At 38.7% G+C, this 16,306-nt stretch overlaps 1 protein-coding gene across 2 annotated transcripts in view; it reads right to left on the reverse strand.

Annotated features, from left to right (window-relative positions):
- Window positions 1–16,306, reverse strand: part of LMBRD1 (LMBR1 domain containing 1) — a 120,671-nt gene that overhangs the window by 59,761 nt on the left and 44,604 nt on the right. For both annotated transcript variants that reach the window (XM_061206908.1, XM_061206909.1), the window contains 2 exons: window positions 9,959–10,047; window positions 7,455–7,528 (listed from right to left, as the gene is read on the reverse strand). In XM_061206908.1, coding sequence (XP_061062891.1) covers window positions 7,455–7,528; window positions 9,959–10,047 — 163 coding nt within the window. The remainder of the gene's footprint in view (window positions 1–7,454; window positions 7,529–9,958; window positions 10,048–16,306) is intronic.

The raw sequence follows: 16,306 nt of genomic DNA on the forward strand, positions 1-16,306 counted from the left end.
TTTTCTTCTAACTAACTAAATTCTTATCCAATTTATACTCCTAATGACCTTGGTAAAATATAAAAAGGAAAAACATAATCAGGTTTATTTTTTTAACAGTAAATTTTATATCCTCAAAATACTGAAAATGTAAAGAAAAAAGCATATGGAAGCCAAGGTGTCCCAGAGATGGTTACCCTTCCCTTGTAGGAGTGTCCTATCCCTATTATCACTCAGACCTATCTGTTGTTCTAGTAGTTCCACACCTTTTAAACGGTAATGAAAAAAAGTAACATAGCACTTTAAGACTCTGATGAGTATACAGTATTACATGATGATTATTCACCGATTCTCCACACTCACATATCATTTTACCACAAGTCCACGTTGCTTTTTACAACCAACTGCCGAGGCAAAATTATTTTGCTAAACCGAGTTTATGCCCAAGTATATTTTCCTGTCTTTCCAACCACCTCCGAACTAGGCTTATTTTATCCCAAATCTTGCTATTCTGCTTGATGGATCTGGGTCTCTAAATATACTAACCTCAGAACTCAATACTATTGGGTTGGCCAAAGAGTTCGTTGGGGTTTTTCCATACGATGTATGGAAAAACCCCAACGAACTCTTTGGCCAACCCAATTATTTCCCAAGGAATCTGTACTCCAGTCAGTACTAAAAACGTGGCCACTACTTAGAGTTTACTGTCAAAGACAAGGCCATCTAAATTCTCCTCACTGGTCTGCTGGTCTCACTTTCTACAAGTCCATCCTTTACACTGTTTCCAAAGTGATCTTGCTCTAACCCTCATGTCAGATTATGTCATTCCTCTAATCAGCATCCACTGAGATTCCCCAGGACCAACTGCTCTGGCGGGAGTCCCCAGGACTCTGCGTCGGGGCCATCAGGACCACACAGGAGACAAGAAGGCAGGGATCCAGGGAGGGTTGGTCTGCTGCTGCTTTGGCCAGAGCCACACTACTCTGTTCACCTCTTTTTGTATGTATGAGAATTTCATCAACGACTGTTTGAAAATGTCGCTTTACAATTTTTTTTTTCCAATGAGAGGTACAATTACTAGTCTTGTGAATAGACGCCACTATCTAATCCTGGCCTACGAAGCCCTTCGTGACCTGATCCCCACCTCCCAACCTCACGCCTCCAAGCGGTTCACCGCTCCTCAGTCACTGCAGTTTCCGCATCCACACCTGCGTACATGCAGTGCCTCACCTGGAACGCCCACCTCTCACCCGACCTCAGTAGCCCAGCCCAGTGCCCCTCAGGGCTCAGCTTAATTACACCGCATCTGAGAAACCTTCCTTGATTTGTAAATGTGCCTTGCTTATAACTCAATTATAGTACAGAACACTGGACATTAACATTATTTGTCTGCATGTCTGTTTTATCACTAGATCTGCCAAACTTAGCTAATCAGAATCATGTGGAAAGTTCATAACAATATAGATTTCTCAGCCAGACTAGTAATAACTGCAGTAGACTGTTTGGTATGTAAGGACTAGGTCTCAATTCTTCTTCTACCTACCTTTATTCCAAGAACAAACATGTGTTCAGTTAATAAAACAACTTCTCTAAGAAAATAATATTCAAACCAAAAAAATTTTTTCAGTGCCCTTTATTCACATGAACTTATTTCCTTACATGGAATTTACACATTTATTCAAAGAGTTAAACTGAATTCCTATAGCTTAAATAAATAACTTAAAGTAAAAATTTTAGAAAATAAAAATATGTCCTTGGTAACACCTTGTGGTAACATGGGACCAGAATACAACATCTTTTTGTGAATTATTAATTGTCTGAAGAGAACAAGTGAAAGAAAGTAATCATTGTTTGGGTTACCTAGCTTTTAGCTTATTTTTGGATTGCATGCTTAAATTTCAATGATTATCAGGAAATTTAAGTATAATATTTAGATTAAGATAAACTTGACATAACACAGTATACAAAATATTTAATCACTACAACTTTAAGATCTTTAAACAACAATCTTTTGAATTTAACCTCAGATTTCTTTGAAAAACATGTATGAAGGCTATCATTTTTCAGAAACACAAAACTTTTATTACTTACTACTGCCCTCTAGTGAATTACCAGAAAATCAACAAGACTAAAGAGATCATATCATTTAAAATGCTTCCAGGTCAGCCATAATTGCTTCCAATTTTATTTGTTTCAACTTCCAAGAATAAATCACCACCTGTATTTTAAAAGCCAAATGTTTTGAAAGAATATATACAAACTACAGACACTTCTAATACCTTCTTGCCCCTATAAGAACACCACTTTTCCCTGCACCTCTCTCTTCTGTGAAGGATGAGTTTCCAACCTGTTAGCCTTGGATTAGAAAGGCCAACGCCAAGCACTGCCTGTAAACTGAATATATGTCCTGCATATACTTATAACACCTATTATTCAAGGACACGGATGCTGTCATGACTAATGAAACAATTCACTTAACATGTATTCAATGAAGATTTCTCTTTTAAATGTTCATTGATTCTAAAATATACATATATTTTTTCACATTTAACATCAGTGAAATTCCGATGCATCTTACAAACACTGGCTAGGCAGAAGTCATGACGTAGTTGTCATTACCTGCACATTCACAAATTTGGTCATAGCTGGTCACATTATAGTTACCTCTCCAGTGGAGTGACCTGCGTTCTTGGTACAACTCTTGAGCTTAACTGCCACTTACCACATCTTATAAGATAGTACTACGATTTGACATCGAAGCAAAAAGTTAATGTGTAAGGAAAGACAGAAGAAAGGAGCAAGCAGTGAAGCAAAAGTTAACTGCAACAATGAGCATGATTCTGTATTTTCTTGCAAAGCAACAGTCAAAGGCTTTATAAGCTTAAGAAAGGAAGATGCCCAAAGTAGAAGACATTTTGTACTTTGCTACTTAGGTAGCAAAAGAAGAAACAACAACAAAACAACAACAAAAACAGCTTAAATTTACACAACAGGTGTGTTAGCAGCTTCAAAGAAAATCCCAGAGACAAGAATGGAGCACCCAAGAAGAGCTGTTAGCCTCAGTTCTCTTGATAGCATAAAACAACCCTGTAGAGTGAAACATGGACATGAACAGCCTATTCAAAAAAGTGATTCAGAAGACTCACATTCCAAATGTGAAGTTTTAGGAATACCTTTACAACTTATTGCACTTATATTTTCCTTGTCTTGTATGCAGGAGAGTGATATGACTTTTTTTTTTATGTAGGTAAGGCTAAAACACTTCTCTCATTAATATAAAACAAAAACTATGAATGATTAGAGAGCATGGGCAGGGCCTTTTCCTTACAGTGGTACATAAGGAGCATCTTGCAAATCAGGTCACAGACTCAATGAAGCATACTATCACATAGAAGGCCGAGAAATTTAATTTTTAAAGTGGAGTTCTGTCTTCAAAGATTATTGAGAACCACTGCTCTATTTATTTCTATTTTCAAATCCTTAATTTAGCACTCTAGTCTTCTTTAATACATTGGTCTACATTTATAGTAAATTTATATTGATTACCATAAATATATATATAATTCATAAACTCCTGGAAGACGTGTTCGATATTTTTACTGATAAGTGTACATAATAAAAAGTTCAGTAGTCGCTGTCTTTATAGGCACTTCAGTGGTCCATATGATACAGTTTGTATGAAAATAGCACTATTCAACATTTCCCCACTTGGTGGCACCAAAAAATTAAAATGTCTGCATAAATATTTGTGTCTAGAGGTTTTTTTGTTTGTTTGTTTTTAATTTAAAAAGTAGCAGATTCCCTTTCAAGTTAAGCTGAAAACAACAGGCAAGATAACATGTCATTTGACATTCTTCTCCTAAAATTGAGTGCCCAATTATTTGGCTATTCCTTGAGATGTGGTACAGTGGATATAATCTTGGTAAAATTTAAATAATCAACTAGTTTCTAAACTAAACAACAACGCATACCTAAGAAATTCACATTCAACTGACACATACATTACAAAAACTTCTGTAGTCTCAATACTGATAGCTACAGATTCAATAACAGACATAATCTTACCTTTAATAATTAATTCCTTGTACTCAGGGTCAAAGTACTCTAAGCATTAACCTCCCACTTTCGGTACATATTAAAATTAAACCTCTTCTATTCCCCATGCATATCTATTATACCCTCATTCATGTTCTGCTCCAATTCTTGAGTTTTCCCTAACTACTTAGGAGAAAACTTTGCTTTCCCAAGCAAATATGATAATAAGTACCATTAGCCACCTACCAATAATAAAACCACTTATCAGTAAACAGTTGATTTTCAACTAGTTTTTAATAAAGTCTGAATAAGTATTATTGGCTCATTTTTCAGATGGGGAAGCTAGGATTCAGAAATTACATTTTACATAAAGACTCACACTCATGGCTAGTCTTCAGCTATGCATACCACGCTCCCCCTTAACCGGGGTCTTCTCTACCCCACCTAGGTAGTCAAACTGGCGAGACTACGGTTTGGTAGCAAAACATTCTTCCGCCCAGTTCTGAGCACATTCTGTAGTGCTATTTAAATGATGTTTACCTGTCTATCCACACCCCCAAGAGTAACCACCATCCGACTGTGAAGGTCTCTTGGACTTACTTACCTTTCCATAATCCACATTCTCACTGACCATGACACAACTGCTGTTAACACCTGGTTTACTTTCACTGTGAGAGGAAAGCAGTGGAATCTGCAGCTTGAACCACATGAAACTGAATATTCAACAGTTTGAGCTCCTAGTGATTACTGATTGAGTGGCCAACAGATTCCAAGACTTGATGAATTGTTTAATTAAATCCTCACAACCTTATTAAATATGACTCCCACTTGAGGTGGGAAAGTAGTTCAAGAGACCCATGGACTTAAAAGGGACCCACATTTAAGCCTCTCCCCCAAGGATCATAACGGTACTGCTTATGCTACTTAAAGAAAACGCGCACGGTAACTCCTAGGTAGGTAACCCCTAGGCAGTCTCACCTGGTGCCTGTGACACTGGACCCTCCCCCTTGGGCTCAGGCCTTTGGTGGCCCCTCCTACCTACTCAGCACCGTGTCTTTCTGGTTCCCGCCATCGGGTCCTCTGATTGTTTTATCAATGGCCTTCAGCCCAGCCCTCTGCATTCTAGAAAAAGTAAAGCTTTTCTAAGACTATCTTAACTAAGTCAGTATGATTATTATATTTGGTTTCATTGCATAAGTGATAATTTTCACAGTTTCCATTTGAATATACACTATATTAGTTGGAAATATTTATCTTTACAATATCGCTCCTACAGGGAAGCTCTCTTTCAAAGAGTTTTAATAATTTCACACATTTTTCCCACTCCCACTCATCAGCCCCAGAGCTTATTGAATTCAGATCCACCAGAGTAATACTGTTAAAATGTCAGTCAGATCCTATTACTTTCCATTTAGAACCTTCTAGTAGCTTCTAATCTCAGTCAGAATGAAATCCAAAATCCTAACCAGGGTCCATGAGGCGCTACAGAACATGCCCTGTGGCTGCCTCCCATCCAGGCTCGCCACGCTCCCCAGCTACCTGAGCTCCCACACGCCAGCTTGCCTCCTGCTGACTGTCTGAGCACAGCACCGCGTGCCCACCCCAGGACTTCTGCACTCACCTGCCCTCGTGGCTGGCTGTCCTCCACCTCACTCGCGTCTCTGCTCAAAGGTCAGAGAAGCTACTCCTGACCTGCCACTACTGTCTGTCCCCTACGCTGCGCTGTGTGAGCATCTTCACAGCATCTGCCACTCGGCCGTCAGAAGACAACTCTCCGTGGGTCTCTCATTTCTGCACATCTTGCCAGCCAGGCACTAACTGCCCTTTTTTTCTGTACTATCTTTTCAAGAATGTTTGTGCAGCAAACAGCCTGGGAAGACAAAGACAGTATTCCTCTGGAGCGAGAGCAGGCACGTTTCCTGTCCGTTAATAAAGACTCAGCTTCCCTACACTCAAGGGTCCTCAGCTTTGTGACAGTCTCGATGGGTGCTCTTCATGTCGCCCCACGGGAGTCGGGACTCAGGAAAACGGGCGCAAGACAACGCGCTCTCGTGGCTGCTGCCATTGCTGCGCAACAGAAAGTTCTTCTCTGACCAGAAGTCTTGCACCTTTGACCAACATCCATGGAACTGTAGCAGACTACAAGCTACAAGCAGGGTAAAATCGCAGACCCTTCCTGGTTCCTGAGGATGACCTTACATGCTGGTTTCCTCTTTTTCTGTTCCTTTCTCCCGACTCATCTTTCATTGACTGTTATATCCTCATCTCCCTATACTTCTCGAAGCACTTTTACAAAAAGTATCGTTTGACCTTCAAAAATCCCTAAGAGGCATTTTTTTATTCCCATCTAATGGGGAAAACACTGACCCAGGAAGGGTAAAAGACAAACCCAAGATCAGCGTAACAAATTAGTCACAGAATAGCAATTAGAGTCCAGGTCTAACTCCTAATGTGTTATTAACTTGTGAATGTTTCCTGAAAGACAATTCACATGTAGTATATATATTCTCTGAGATGGGAAGATAGTTACCCACCGATACATTCCTTGTGTAGTAATACATGAAAAAAGCGAAAATGGCAATGAATAATAAAACTGAATACTCAAGCACCTGAAAGATACTAAAATGCATGATTTTAGACTTCTTTTATTATACATTATGACACTTGAATGATTATGCAACAAAACCAGATTCTGCTATCACACTAATAGCCCATTTCTTTTATGTTTAAAGGGAGACACTGGAACAATACCCAAAATGTTTTCTTTATAACCAGCATTTTTCATCTTTGCATCAATCAAGAATGCTCTAAACATAAACTCCATTAATCTGAAAAAGGTTCCATATAATTTAAAGCTTCCTGCACAACTCTCTTTTGGGAGGCAAGTAAGAAGCATTTTTACTGGCTTTTCCTCTATAATTTGAGCAAAAAACTCAAAAAGCACTCTGCACGCAAGTTTGTCAGGCTATTATAAGTCATATCGTACCATTCCCAGAGAGACCAGAAAAAAAAAAAATCAAAGTCTCTGAGAGTATAAGATTAGATTCTTTATACTAGAGAAATATCAAGTGATGTAAAATATCTGATTTTAAAAGCCCTATATCCCCATATAGGATAAATCTACTGAATCCATAACAGGTACTGATCTATGGTTCAGAGTTCTAATATGCTTATAAATCACTAAATCTATTATTGCATAGTATATAACCACTTCAAGGTTCACAAGTTATAAAGTTTGTTTCTGAATATTAAATTTCACAAATACAGATAAAATGATTATGACCAAGTAGTTAAAAATCTACCCTCCTCTCAAGAAAAATGAAGAAAGTACTAGATATTAAAGAGGAAAACAGAGCTAAATTGAATATACCAATAAGGTAACAAAATTGCATCATAAAGTGATTCTTTAATCTTAACTCAATTATTACCATTATACTTACTGTGTAGATTATAGCTGCCAACATGCCAATCAAGGTCAGAGAACTAATGGAAAACGACAAGGCAGCTAAACCATCTGCAAAAGAAGAAAAACACTGTTAAAAATGTACAGCTATTCAAATGTTTATATTCAACAAATCAACAGAAATATAAAAATTGGGTTTCTTACACATTCCAAAGGAATAAACCCAATATGCATTACCCCATTCTTGAAGTGCTAACTCCAAGTGGAAAGGAGTTTTTAAATAGCTCTTCATAAATGGATTTGTTAAAGATCTTTCAGACTAAGACTTTCTTTCTTTCACCTCTTAAAATTAAAGGGGGAAATTACTGCCTAATTATTGAGCCTAAAAAGAAATCAGCAAAATACCAGATGCTCAGAAGTTGGCCAAAAAAATGCCCTGGCCTTGCTCAAAGGCAGCCCTCGAGAAATAACACGATACGAATGCCACTGACCTTGGCCCTGTCTTCCCTCTCCACTCAAACTCCTAGTTCCTCTGTTCTTAAATTTCAAGTAAGTTTTTAAAACATAGCCTAGAACTAAAATCGTAAAGAGTTCACTTCCCTCTTTAACTTGAAAGGAGCTAGCGTGCTCCCTTAGTGAGAAGCAAACAAACAGAAAATAGATTCAAACATAATACCAAAACAGGAATACTATGCTAACAAGTTAGATTTAGGAAACTTTTTAAAGGAAGGCCAATGAGTGAGTAGTGAGAGTGACACTTTCAAATAAACATACCAGATAATACAATGAAATATGCAAATTTGAATATTCTTAAATTGGAGTAATACTAATTGTTCTAGTTTTAATACATGTTCTATTGGACCTGTATTGATCTAGTTTAAATGCAGGTACTGCGGAACCAAATATAATTTTTAAATTAATTTAATGTATCAATATTAAATAATAATAGAATGACCCATCTTATTAAAACTCACATCTCAGTTTTAAAATATAACACTTAGAGCATATTATTAACAAGTTCAGAAACTATTCAAGACAAATTTTTAAGCCTTAATTTTTTTAACTGTAATACTACATTTTATTAAATCAAAGACCATTGGTGCTGTTACTTTCTTGACCTTACTAGAAGTATCAACAGAAAGTATTCATACAACTAGGCGAGGTCTGGCATTTGGCTGATAGCAAGTTTAAGGTACCGCCACTTATAAAATACATCACAAAATCAGAGATATGAAAATGTATAAAAATATGCATCTTAGAATTGATAAAGTGGAGTGTTCTGCTAAGATATCTGGCTAATCAAAAAGTTGATATTACTAATAGTGATAAGCAAAATGTACTCTAAAATATGGTGTTTAAGATGTGAGGTTTTTTAAATGTTAAGACTAAGGAGATTACTGCAAGTACAGTAATGCTACCTATTATAATCACTGATTCAAGTTATGCTAACACTCAAAGACTAGCAAAACTGATAGAATAATGTTTAGGGCAGAAGAGTAGTTACTAAAGAGACCTGAAGGAGTTAACTGCAGGAAAAGAAGCAATTTATTTCTCAGCAACAGGCTCAGGTACATAAATCCTGACATGCAGTATCAGTATATGCCAGACCCGCTATCCGTATTCTTGCTGGTATCAGCAAGGTATTAATGGACCACAATTTACAAGATGAAATCTTAAGTGGAAAGCAAGAAAATTAAGAAGTTGTACAGCAAAGACTCCAAGACGTAATTTAACCATCATTTAATATTGTATCTGGGTGAAGAGAAAGTGCTGATCAAAGAATGCACAGTACCTAATAAAAAGAATAAATACAAAAGCAATACGAATTTTCAGCATAATGTTTATAAAATAAGTTCTCTAGCTTTCTTTGAAAATAGTTCAAAGGCACATGAAATTCTGAGTAATAAAATACACATTCTTATTTGATATCAGTTTCTAACACCAACTATATTTTTCAATGATTAGGCAACTTTCTTAAGCTAACCTCCTAAACCTGTTTTGTTCCTCTCTAAAAACCAAGGTCATGTTGATTAAGAGAAGGAAAACTTAGATCTTTTGGTGAGGTAAATTTATAATAAACTATTATTTCATCCACATAAGACCTCTGTTATTTATATTCCACAAAAAGATTACTTAATCATGATCAAATAGCAATATAGGGTTCTCTCAGTTAAAAATTAAAAATAAACACCAATATATCTAGCACATTTCTTTAACATATTACTCTAAATTATCCTAAGTGAATTAAAGACCACATAGAAATTGTAAGACCTTTACCGCTAAAATACTTTGAAGATTACATTGTCTTTTCAACATGGTAATTTTATGAAGAAGTCAAGAGACTGGGCTATAGAATAGCTAGATGGCTAGAAGTCTCAGTAACACAAAGTTCCTAATTTGTCTAACATCCTTTTAACCACAGGTTAAAAGAATTATGAAGTTAAATTTTTAACAGTGTAAAAATAGACTACTTATGAAAAGAGTTGCAAGAGTCATGAAATACGAATTATTACGGACTTTATTTTTTAAAAGAATACTTACGACTACTTCCAAGTTCTTCAAACAGGAACTTCACCTTTTCCCACTCTGTAGAATTTTTGTTATCGGGAAGATTCAATGGAACAAAAGCACTATGAAGGAGAAAATAACTCTTTAACGGTTTTAAGGACAAAAGGTCAAATAAAAGGAAATGACCTGAAACTCAATTTTTAGTAATTTTTTAAACCAAGATCTACTTTCCCCCCAAAAGAATTAGCAAATCAAATCTGCACCAAGTACAGAGAGGTGAGAGAAGTTGCTTATCTATGTGTTTACCATATCACAAATTTGTTTTAATGGTTTAATTACTGTATTCAGTATAATTAGTTTCCTTTGTAATCCTGTGTATTTTATTTTTTGCATTTAAAACTATTTTGAGAAGGAGCCATAAGCTGAAGACGGTCAAAAAGGTCCACAGCACAAAACAGGTTAAGAATTCCTTTGTTAAATCAGGAGAACAGAATATAAATATTAAGTAATGATTTCAGTATATTTATATGCATAAAAAAAGAACAGAAAGGAAATACACCAGAATTAGCAGTAAATATCTCATTGTAGAATCAGGGGTGCTTTTTACCTTCTTCTTAGTATTTTTCTGTATCCTTTAAGATTCTACCTAATATACATAATGAAAGTTAGTAGTTTCTATTTATTTTTCAATCGACAGCTGAGAGAAAGAAAGAGACAGACAGACAGAAAGGCGCTTTATTATCTAGCTCAGAAGCAAGAAGACAAGAGATTAAAGTAGAGGGCTCAGTATCCCTTAGATTGTGTATATGGAGAATCAAACAGGAATGTAAGAAGTAACTCTAATACTACCTCCTTTCCAACCTAATTTTAATTGTAAGCAAAGCAGTAACATCTATCCTTTTTTGTGACGAAGAAATACTGCATGAGTTCACCAATATATTTAAGTACCTGCCCTGATAATGTAAGTAAAACAAAGTAATTATTCTAATTTCTAAAAATTTCAAAAACCTTTACTCCTTGGTACTACCGATACTTTTTATTCTTATAAAAAGATGAATCATCAGACATGTCATGAGGTTATTTAAATTTCTAACTATTTGCACTGACATCAGTTTACTACACTCTTCTCAATCTTGGAGATTTACTTCTCACTAGAGAAAGTGAAGTGATTACTCACAGGGATAGAGCAATAAATGTAAAGAGCTCATTATCTGCTGCCCTGGTTATAAAATCAAAAACAATTAAATAAAAGCAGAGGGTTGAATCAAAAAACAAACTCTTGCATATTATACTTCTATAATGATATTAACTTATATATCAGCATTTAAACAAAAATATAAATCAAGCAAGAAAAAACTACCTATGCAATAACCCTCTATTTTATTTGAACAGTTTTTTCCAGATATATATATTTTTTTTTTTTGAAAAGTATATTTTGAACTTGTTAGTTGGAATAACCACTTCTGTGAATACGGGGAAAAACTTCTATGTTGTATAAAATATCATCTAAAGTCTATTAAAATAGAAATACGTGTCACAAATACCTAAAACTAGCATTCCTACTTAGAACATTCAGTATCTGTCAGTTTTAGGTAATCAGACGTTCTGTCCAGTGGTAGAAGAAAAGCAATTAGCTCTCTCGATCTTGACACTTTCATGTTCTAGCGGCTGAGCAGGGCTCTTGAGCAGTTCAAATATTTAATGAAGAATAACACCAGAGGAAACTTGACACGACCAAAAAATTTAAAAAATAATAATAATAATAATAAAAGGTTAAATGGCCCAAACTACGGCCAGAACGACTTCGGGAAAATACTTATTCTGAAGCAATCGGGCAGAGTGCTGACATCTCAGCACTGTTATCTTAGGTACAGCTAGAGGTAGCAGCAAAAGCGAAAACCCAAAGCAGGTTCCTCAGCCACTGGACACCAGCGCTGTATAATCCAAGAAACAGACATAAAATGTCTTCTCATAAGCTAAGAGCAACATCCATAAGCAGAATTCAAACGAGTTACAACTAAGTATGTCTATATGTCCTGGGCAATAATACTCAAAACATTTAACAACCAATATGGCAAAGGCACGAACCAATCAACGGACGCTGGCCTTGGTCCTGAAGACCCTGCTAAACCGGGCTTTACCCTTTGACCGGGCTGAGAGTGAGGTAAGAGACTCAGGAAGGTGGAGCATTTCAACCTTTTAACAACCAGAAGGGCCCAAGCAATGTTCAGGGCCAAACACCAGCCCCGAAGACAAAGACCTGCCGGGAGCACCTCCTAACAGATGCAGAGGCCGCTTCAGCCAGACGAGCCTGGACCACAGCCAGAGTCATTTTGAAGGGGAGGCAGCAGTTGTAAGATTCTCAGGCCTTTACCAAATGGTGACGGTCCTCAAGTAACCGAGAGTGTAATGGGATTTGTGTGGTAGAAAGGTACGGATACTTTCTTCATCTCAGTCCCTCTCAAAAAACTGGATACAGAGAACCTCAGCTTTCAAAGACACACAATGCTAGATCAAGATAAGAACCGGAATCTCATGAGATTATAAATTTCCCTTAGGCTCTTAACAATAGTAAAACTGCTTAGAAAAAATATTTTACATCCCATCTGACTGAGTGAATTAGCTTAATACAGATTATCTCTTCAGGAAGAGACAAAGGAAAGGCTAATGAATTTCAGTGGATATGGAATTGAAATGATGAATTCAGCAGAACTGAAAATAAGATTTTCACCTCCTACACTCAAATGCCAAGCCCTATTTATCTTCCAAATAGCCTGTGTCTTCCCCTCTGCTCTCCGTAACTACTCTAGTTCAGGCCCTCACCTCTCACCTGAACTACAACAGTGGTCACTGAGTGGCCCTCCCAGCTACCATTTATATCTCACTCCCTGACCAACTCCCAAATGCCCCGTTTGAGGCATGGTTCAGTGTTACGACCAATTCACACGTATTTGCTTTCCCGCGTTCACACACCAACACACACACATCTGCCCTGCCTTTCAGCTGCTCAGCAGGATAAAACACAACGTCTTAAACACTCTAAGTAAGACCCAGAGTCCACCTATGTGGCTAAGGTCATGGTCTGTCACTTGCCACCGCAAACACTTGAAATGTCACATCTTACATTTTTTTTTTTGTACCAAGGGAGGGAGGATTAAATTTACATTGTAGTTTTTATATCATTCTTTAACTATTCCATGCTAACTTCAGTCTCTCAGTTACCATATGTTATAGACTCAACTGTGTCCCCTCCCCCCAAAACTGCTATGTTGAAGCGCTAACCCCCAATGGGAACGGTACTTGGATACAGGGCCTTTCGTAAGGTAATTAAGGTTAAATAAGGCCCTAAGGGTGAGGCTCTGATCTAATGGGATCGGTGTCCTTGTAAGAAGAGGAAGAGACACCAGGGCTCTCTCTCCCCGCTGCCAGCAGAGAGGACAGGCCGTGTGAGGACACCGTGAGAAGGTGGCCATCCACAAGCCAAGGAGAGAGCTCCCACCAGAAACCAAACTCATTGACACCTTGACTGTAGACTTCTAGCCTCCAGAACGGTGAGAAAACAAGTGTCCACTGTTTAAGCTAGCCAGCCTGTGGTATTTTGTTAAGCTAGCACAAGTAGACTAATACAGATTTTGGTACCATGAAGCGGGTTGCTACTTTATAACAAATACCTAAATAATGTGCATGTGACTTTGGTACCCAGTGATAGGGAGAGGCCTAAAGAGTTTTGAGGTTGCATGCCAGAAAAAGCCTAAGCTGCCTTGAAGGGGCTATTGATAAAAATGTGAATGTTAAAGGCAATTCTGTTGAGGACTCAGAAAGAAAAGAGGAGCGCCATAGAGAACACCTCTATCATCTTGGAGAAGACATACATCACCATGAATGGAATGCTGGTAGAAATATGGACACTAAAGGTCATTCTGGGGAGCTCTCAGCTGGAAATGCGCAACATGTTAATGGAAACTGAAAGAAAGGAGATCCTTATTAGAAAGCGACAGAGAGCTTGGTTGAATTGTTTTGTAGTGTTTTATGGAAGGCAGAACCTGTAAGAGATAAAATGGGATATTTAGCTGAGGAGAATTCTAAGCAAAGTGCTGGAAGAAGCTGGTTGGTTTCTCCTTACCATTTATAGTAAAGCGAGAGAGCAGAGAGATAAGTTAAGCAAAAAGGAAGCATCCTATCCATACTGCAAAAAATGAGAAAGGATGTTCTAAGAGTGTGGCTGAACAACCATTTGACAAGGAGATTAGTATGGGTGGAAACCATGGATTTAATCAGCTATCTCAGCAGAAGACAGGAAGAGAGACAGGGTGACACTAGCAGAGACACGGCCAACTGGAACTAAGGGAACAGAGATGAGACAAAATAAAGGAAGGCTATGAGACTTTGGGGATTCTACAGGACAGGGTGATACTTACTTAGCTGAGAACATGCTTTATCCTTCAAGAAAACCCAAGAATGACCCAAAGGCAATTCAGTTAATCACCAGGGCTGCCACTTCTACTGCCCCAAGGGGGCAAGGCTGTTTCCTCCTCAATTTCAGAGGATAGGGTATCCCCCGCCCTCCGCTCAGCTTTAGCTGCCAGGGAGCTGCTGCAGAGTCAAGGGGGCAGGACCCACACCCAGGATCAAGGGGGTGGGGCCGCTGCCTAGGGCCACGGCAGTGACCTGCCCCTTGGGGGCCTACAGGGCAGAGCATCCATCCAAGATGTTTAGTCTTGAGGCTTAAGGTCTAAGGGAATTTGCCTTGCTAGGTTTTGAACCTGCTTGGCTCCCATCACTTCTTCTTTCGGATTTCTCCCTTTTAGAATGGAAATGCCTATCCTATGTCTGTTCCACCTTGTATCTTGGAAGCACATAACTTGTCCAGTTGCACAGGTTCACTGCTGGGGAAGAATTCTGACTCAGGAGGAATCAGTCTCACCCACACCTGATCTAGATGATGTTTAGATGAGACTTAGGACTCAGACTGGATGCTGGGTTAAGACTTTGGGGGCTTGCTGGGATGAAGCAAATGCATTTTGTGTGTGAGAAAAACATGAATTTTGAGGGGCCAGAGAACAGAGTATAGACTGAACTTGTCCTCACAAAATTAATGCTGAAGCCCTAACCCCCAACAGGATGGTATTTGGATACAGGGCCTTCAGGGAGGTAATTAAAGTTGAATGAGGTCATAATGGTGGGACCCTAGCCCAACGGGATTGGTGACCCTACAAGAAGAAGAGGAGACCCTGGAGATACTCTCTCCCCCGTGAAGCACAGAGGAAAGACCAGGTGAGGACACAGTTAGAACGACACCGTCCCTGAGCCAGGAGGAGAGTCCTCACCAGAAACCAAACTTGCCCACACCCTAATCAGGACGCCAAGCCTCTACAACTGTGAGAAGATGAACGCCTGCTGTTCACGGCAGCATGAGAAGACTAATACAGGCGACCCTGAACAATACGGGGCTTAGTGGCACCAACCCTCCACGCAGTCAAAGGTCTGAGCGTCGACTTACACTCGGCCCCCCAGACCTGGTCCCACCACGTCCACAGTTCCTCAGCATCCACAGCTCCACCAATCACGCAGTACTGTAGTGTTTACTACTGAGAAACACCCACGTGTAAGTGGACCTCCACAGGTCAAACCCGTGTGTTCAGGGGTGAAGCGTACATTACACCTGCTGTTCATCTTTTTCCTAGTCTGCTGCCCAACTTCCACTCCATCAAATTTTGATTCCGAGGTTACTTCCTCTTATGTCTTACCTGATTCCGCAAGGCACAACCTGCTACTCCACCATCAACACCTGGCGTCCATCTCTCATTACAGCCCTTAAGTATTGTAACTCAGGTTATCTATTTGCATCTCTCCCCATGTGAACCTTGAGGACAAACATCACAACCCTCCAACCTTATTCCCAAGACTACCCAACCCACAGGAGTTCCAAGTGTTAGCGGCGTGAATTGGTTAAACCTAGACCACGTTTTTGCCGTAAAATTATCTACTGTTTTATCAGAAAAAAAATACATCACTTAACAAAAACTAGAAGTGTGTCACCTTCAAGAAAGTTTCAGGAAATGCAGTCAATCACTTAAGCTAAATGTACCTCATTCAAATACTCACACACGGTAATGAGAACAACACTGCCCTAGATAACCAAACACTACTTGTCTTTTAGTCACAAACTTCTGGCTTGTGAAATAGAGGAGTCCACACACTCTCCCCTACATCAGTGTCCTGGGCAGATGCCTTCACCTCAAATACGGAGAAGAAAATAAAGGCGATCAGAGAGGAACTCTTTCATTTGCCCACCAAACCTATGCACCTACCTGGAACTCTTTTCATTCTTATCCCTCTCAGAACCACGGAGGAAACGTCCTTCCCCCCTGACCGGAGCCT

The sequence above is a fragment of the Eubalaena glacialis genome, chromosome 12 (genome assembly GCF_028564815.1).
Source record: "Eubalaena glacialis isolate mEubGla1 chromosome 12, mEubGla1.1.hap2.+ XY, whole genome shotgun sequence".
NCBI classification, from domain to species: Eukaryota; Metazoa; Chordata; class Mammalia; order Artiodactyla; family Balaenidae; genus Eubalaena; species Eubalaena glacialis.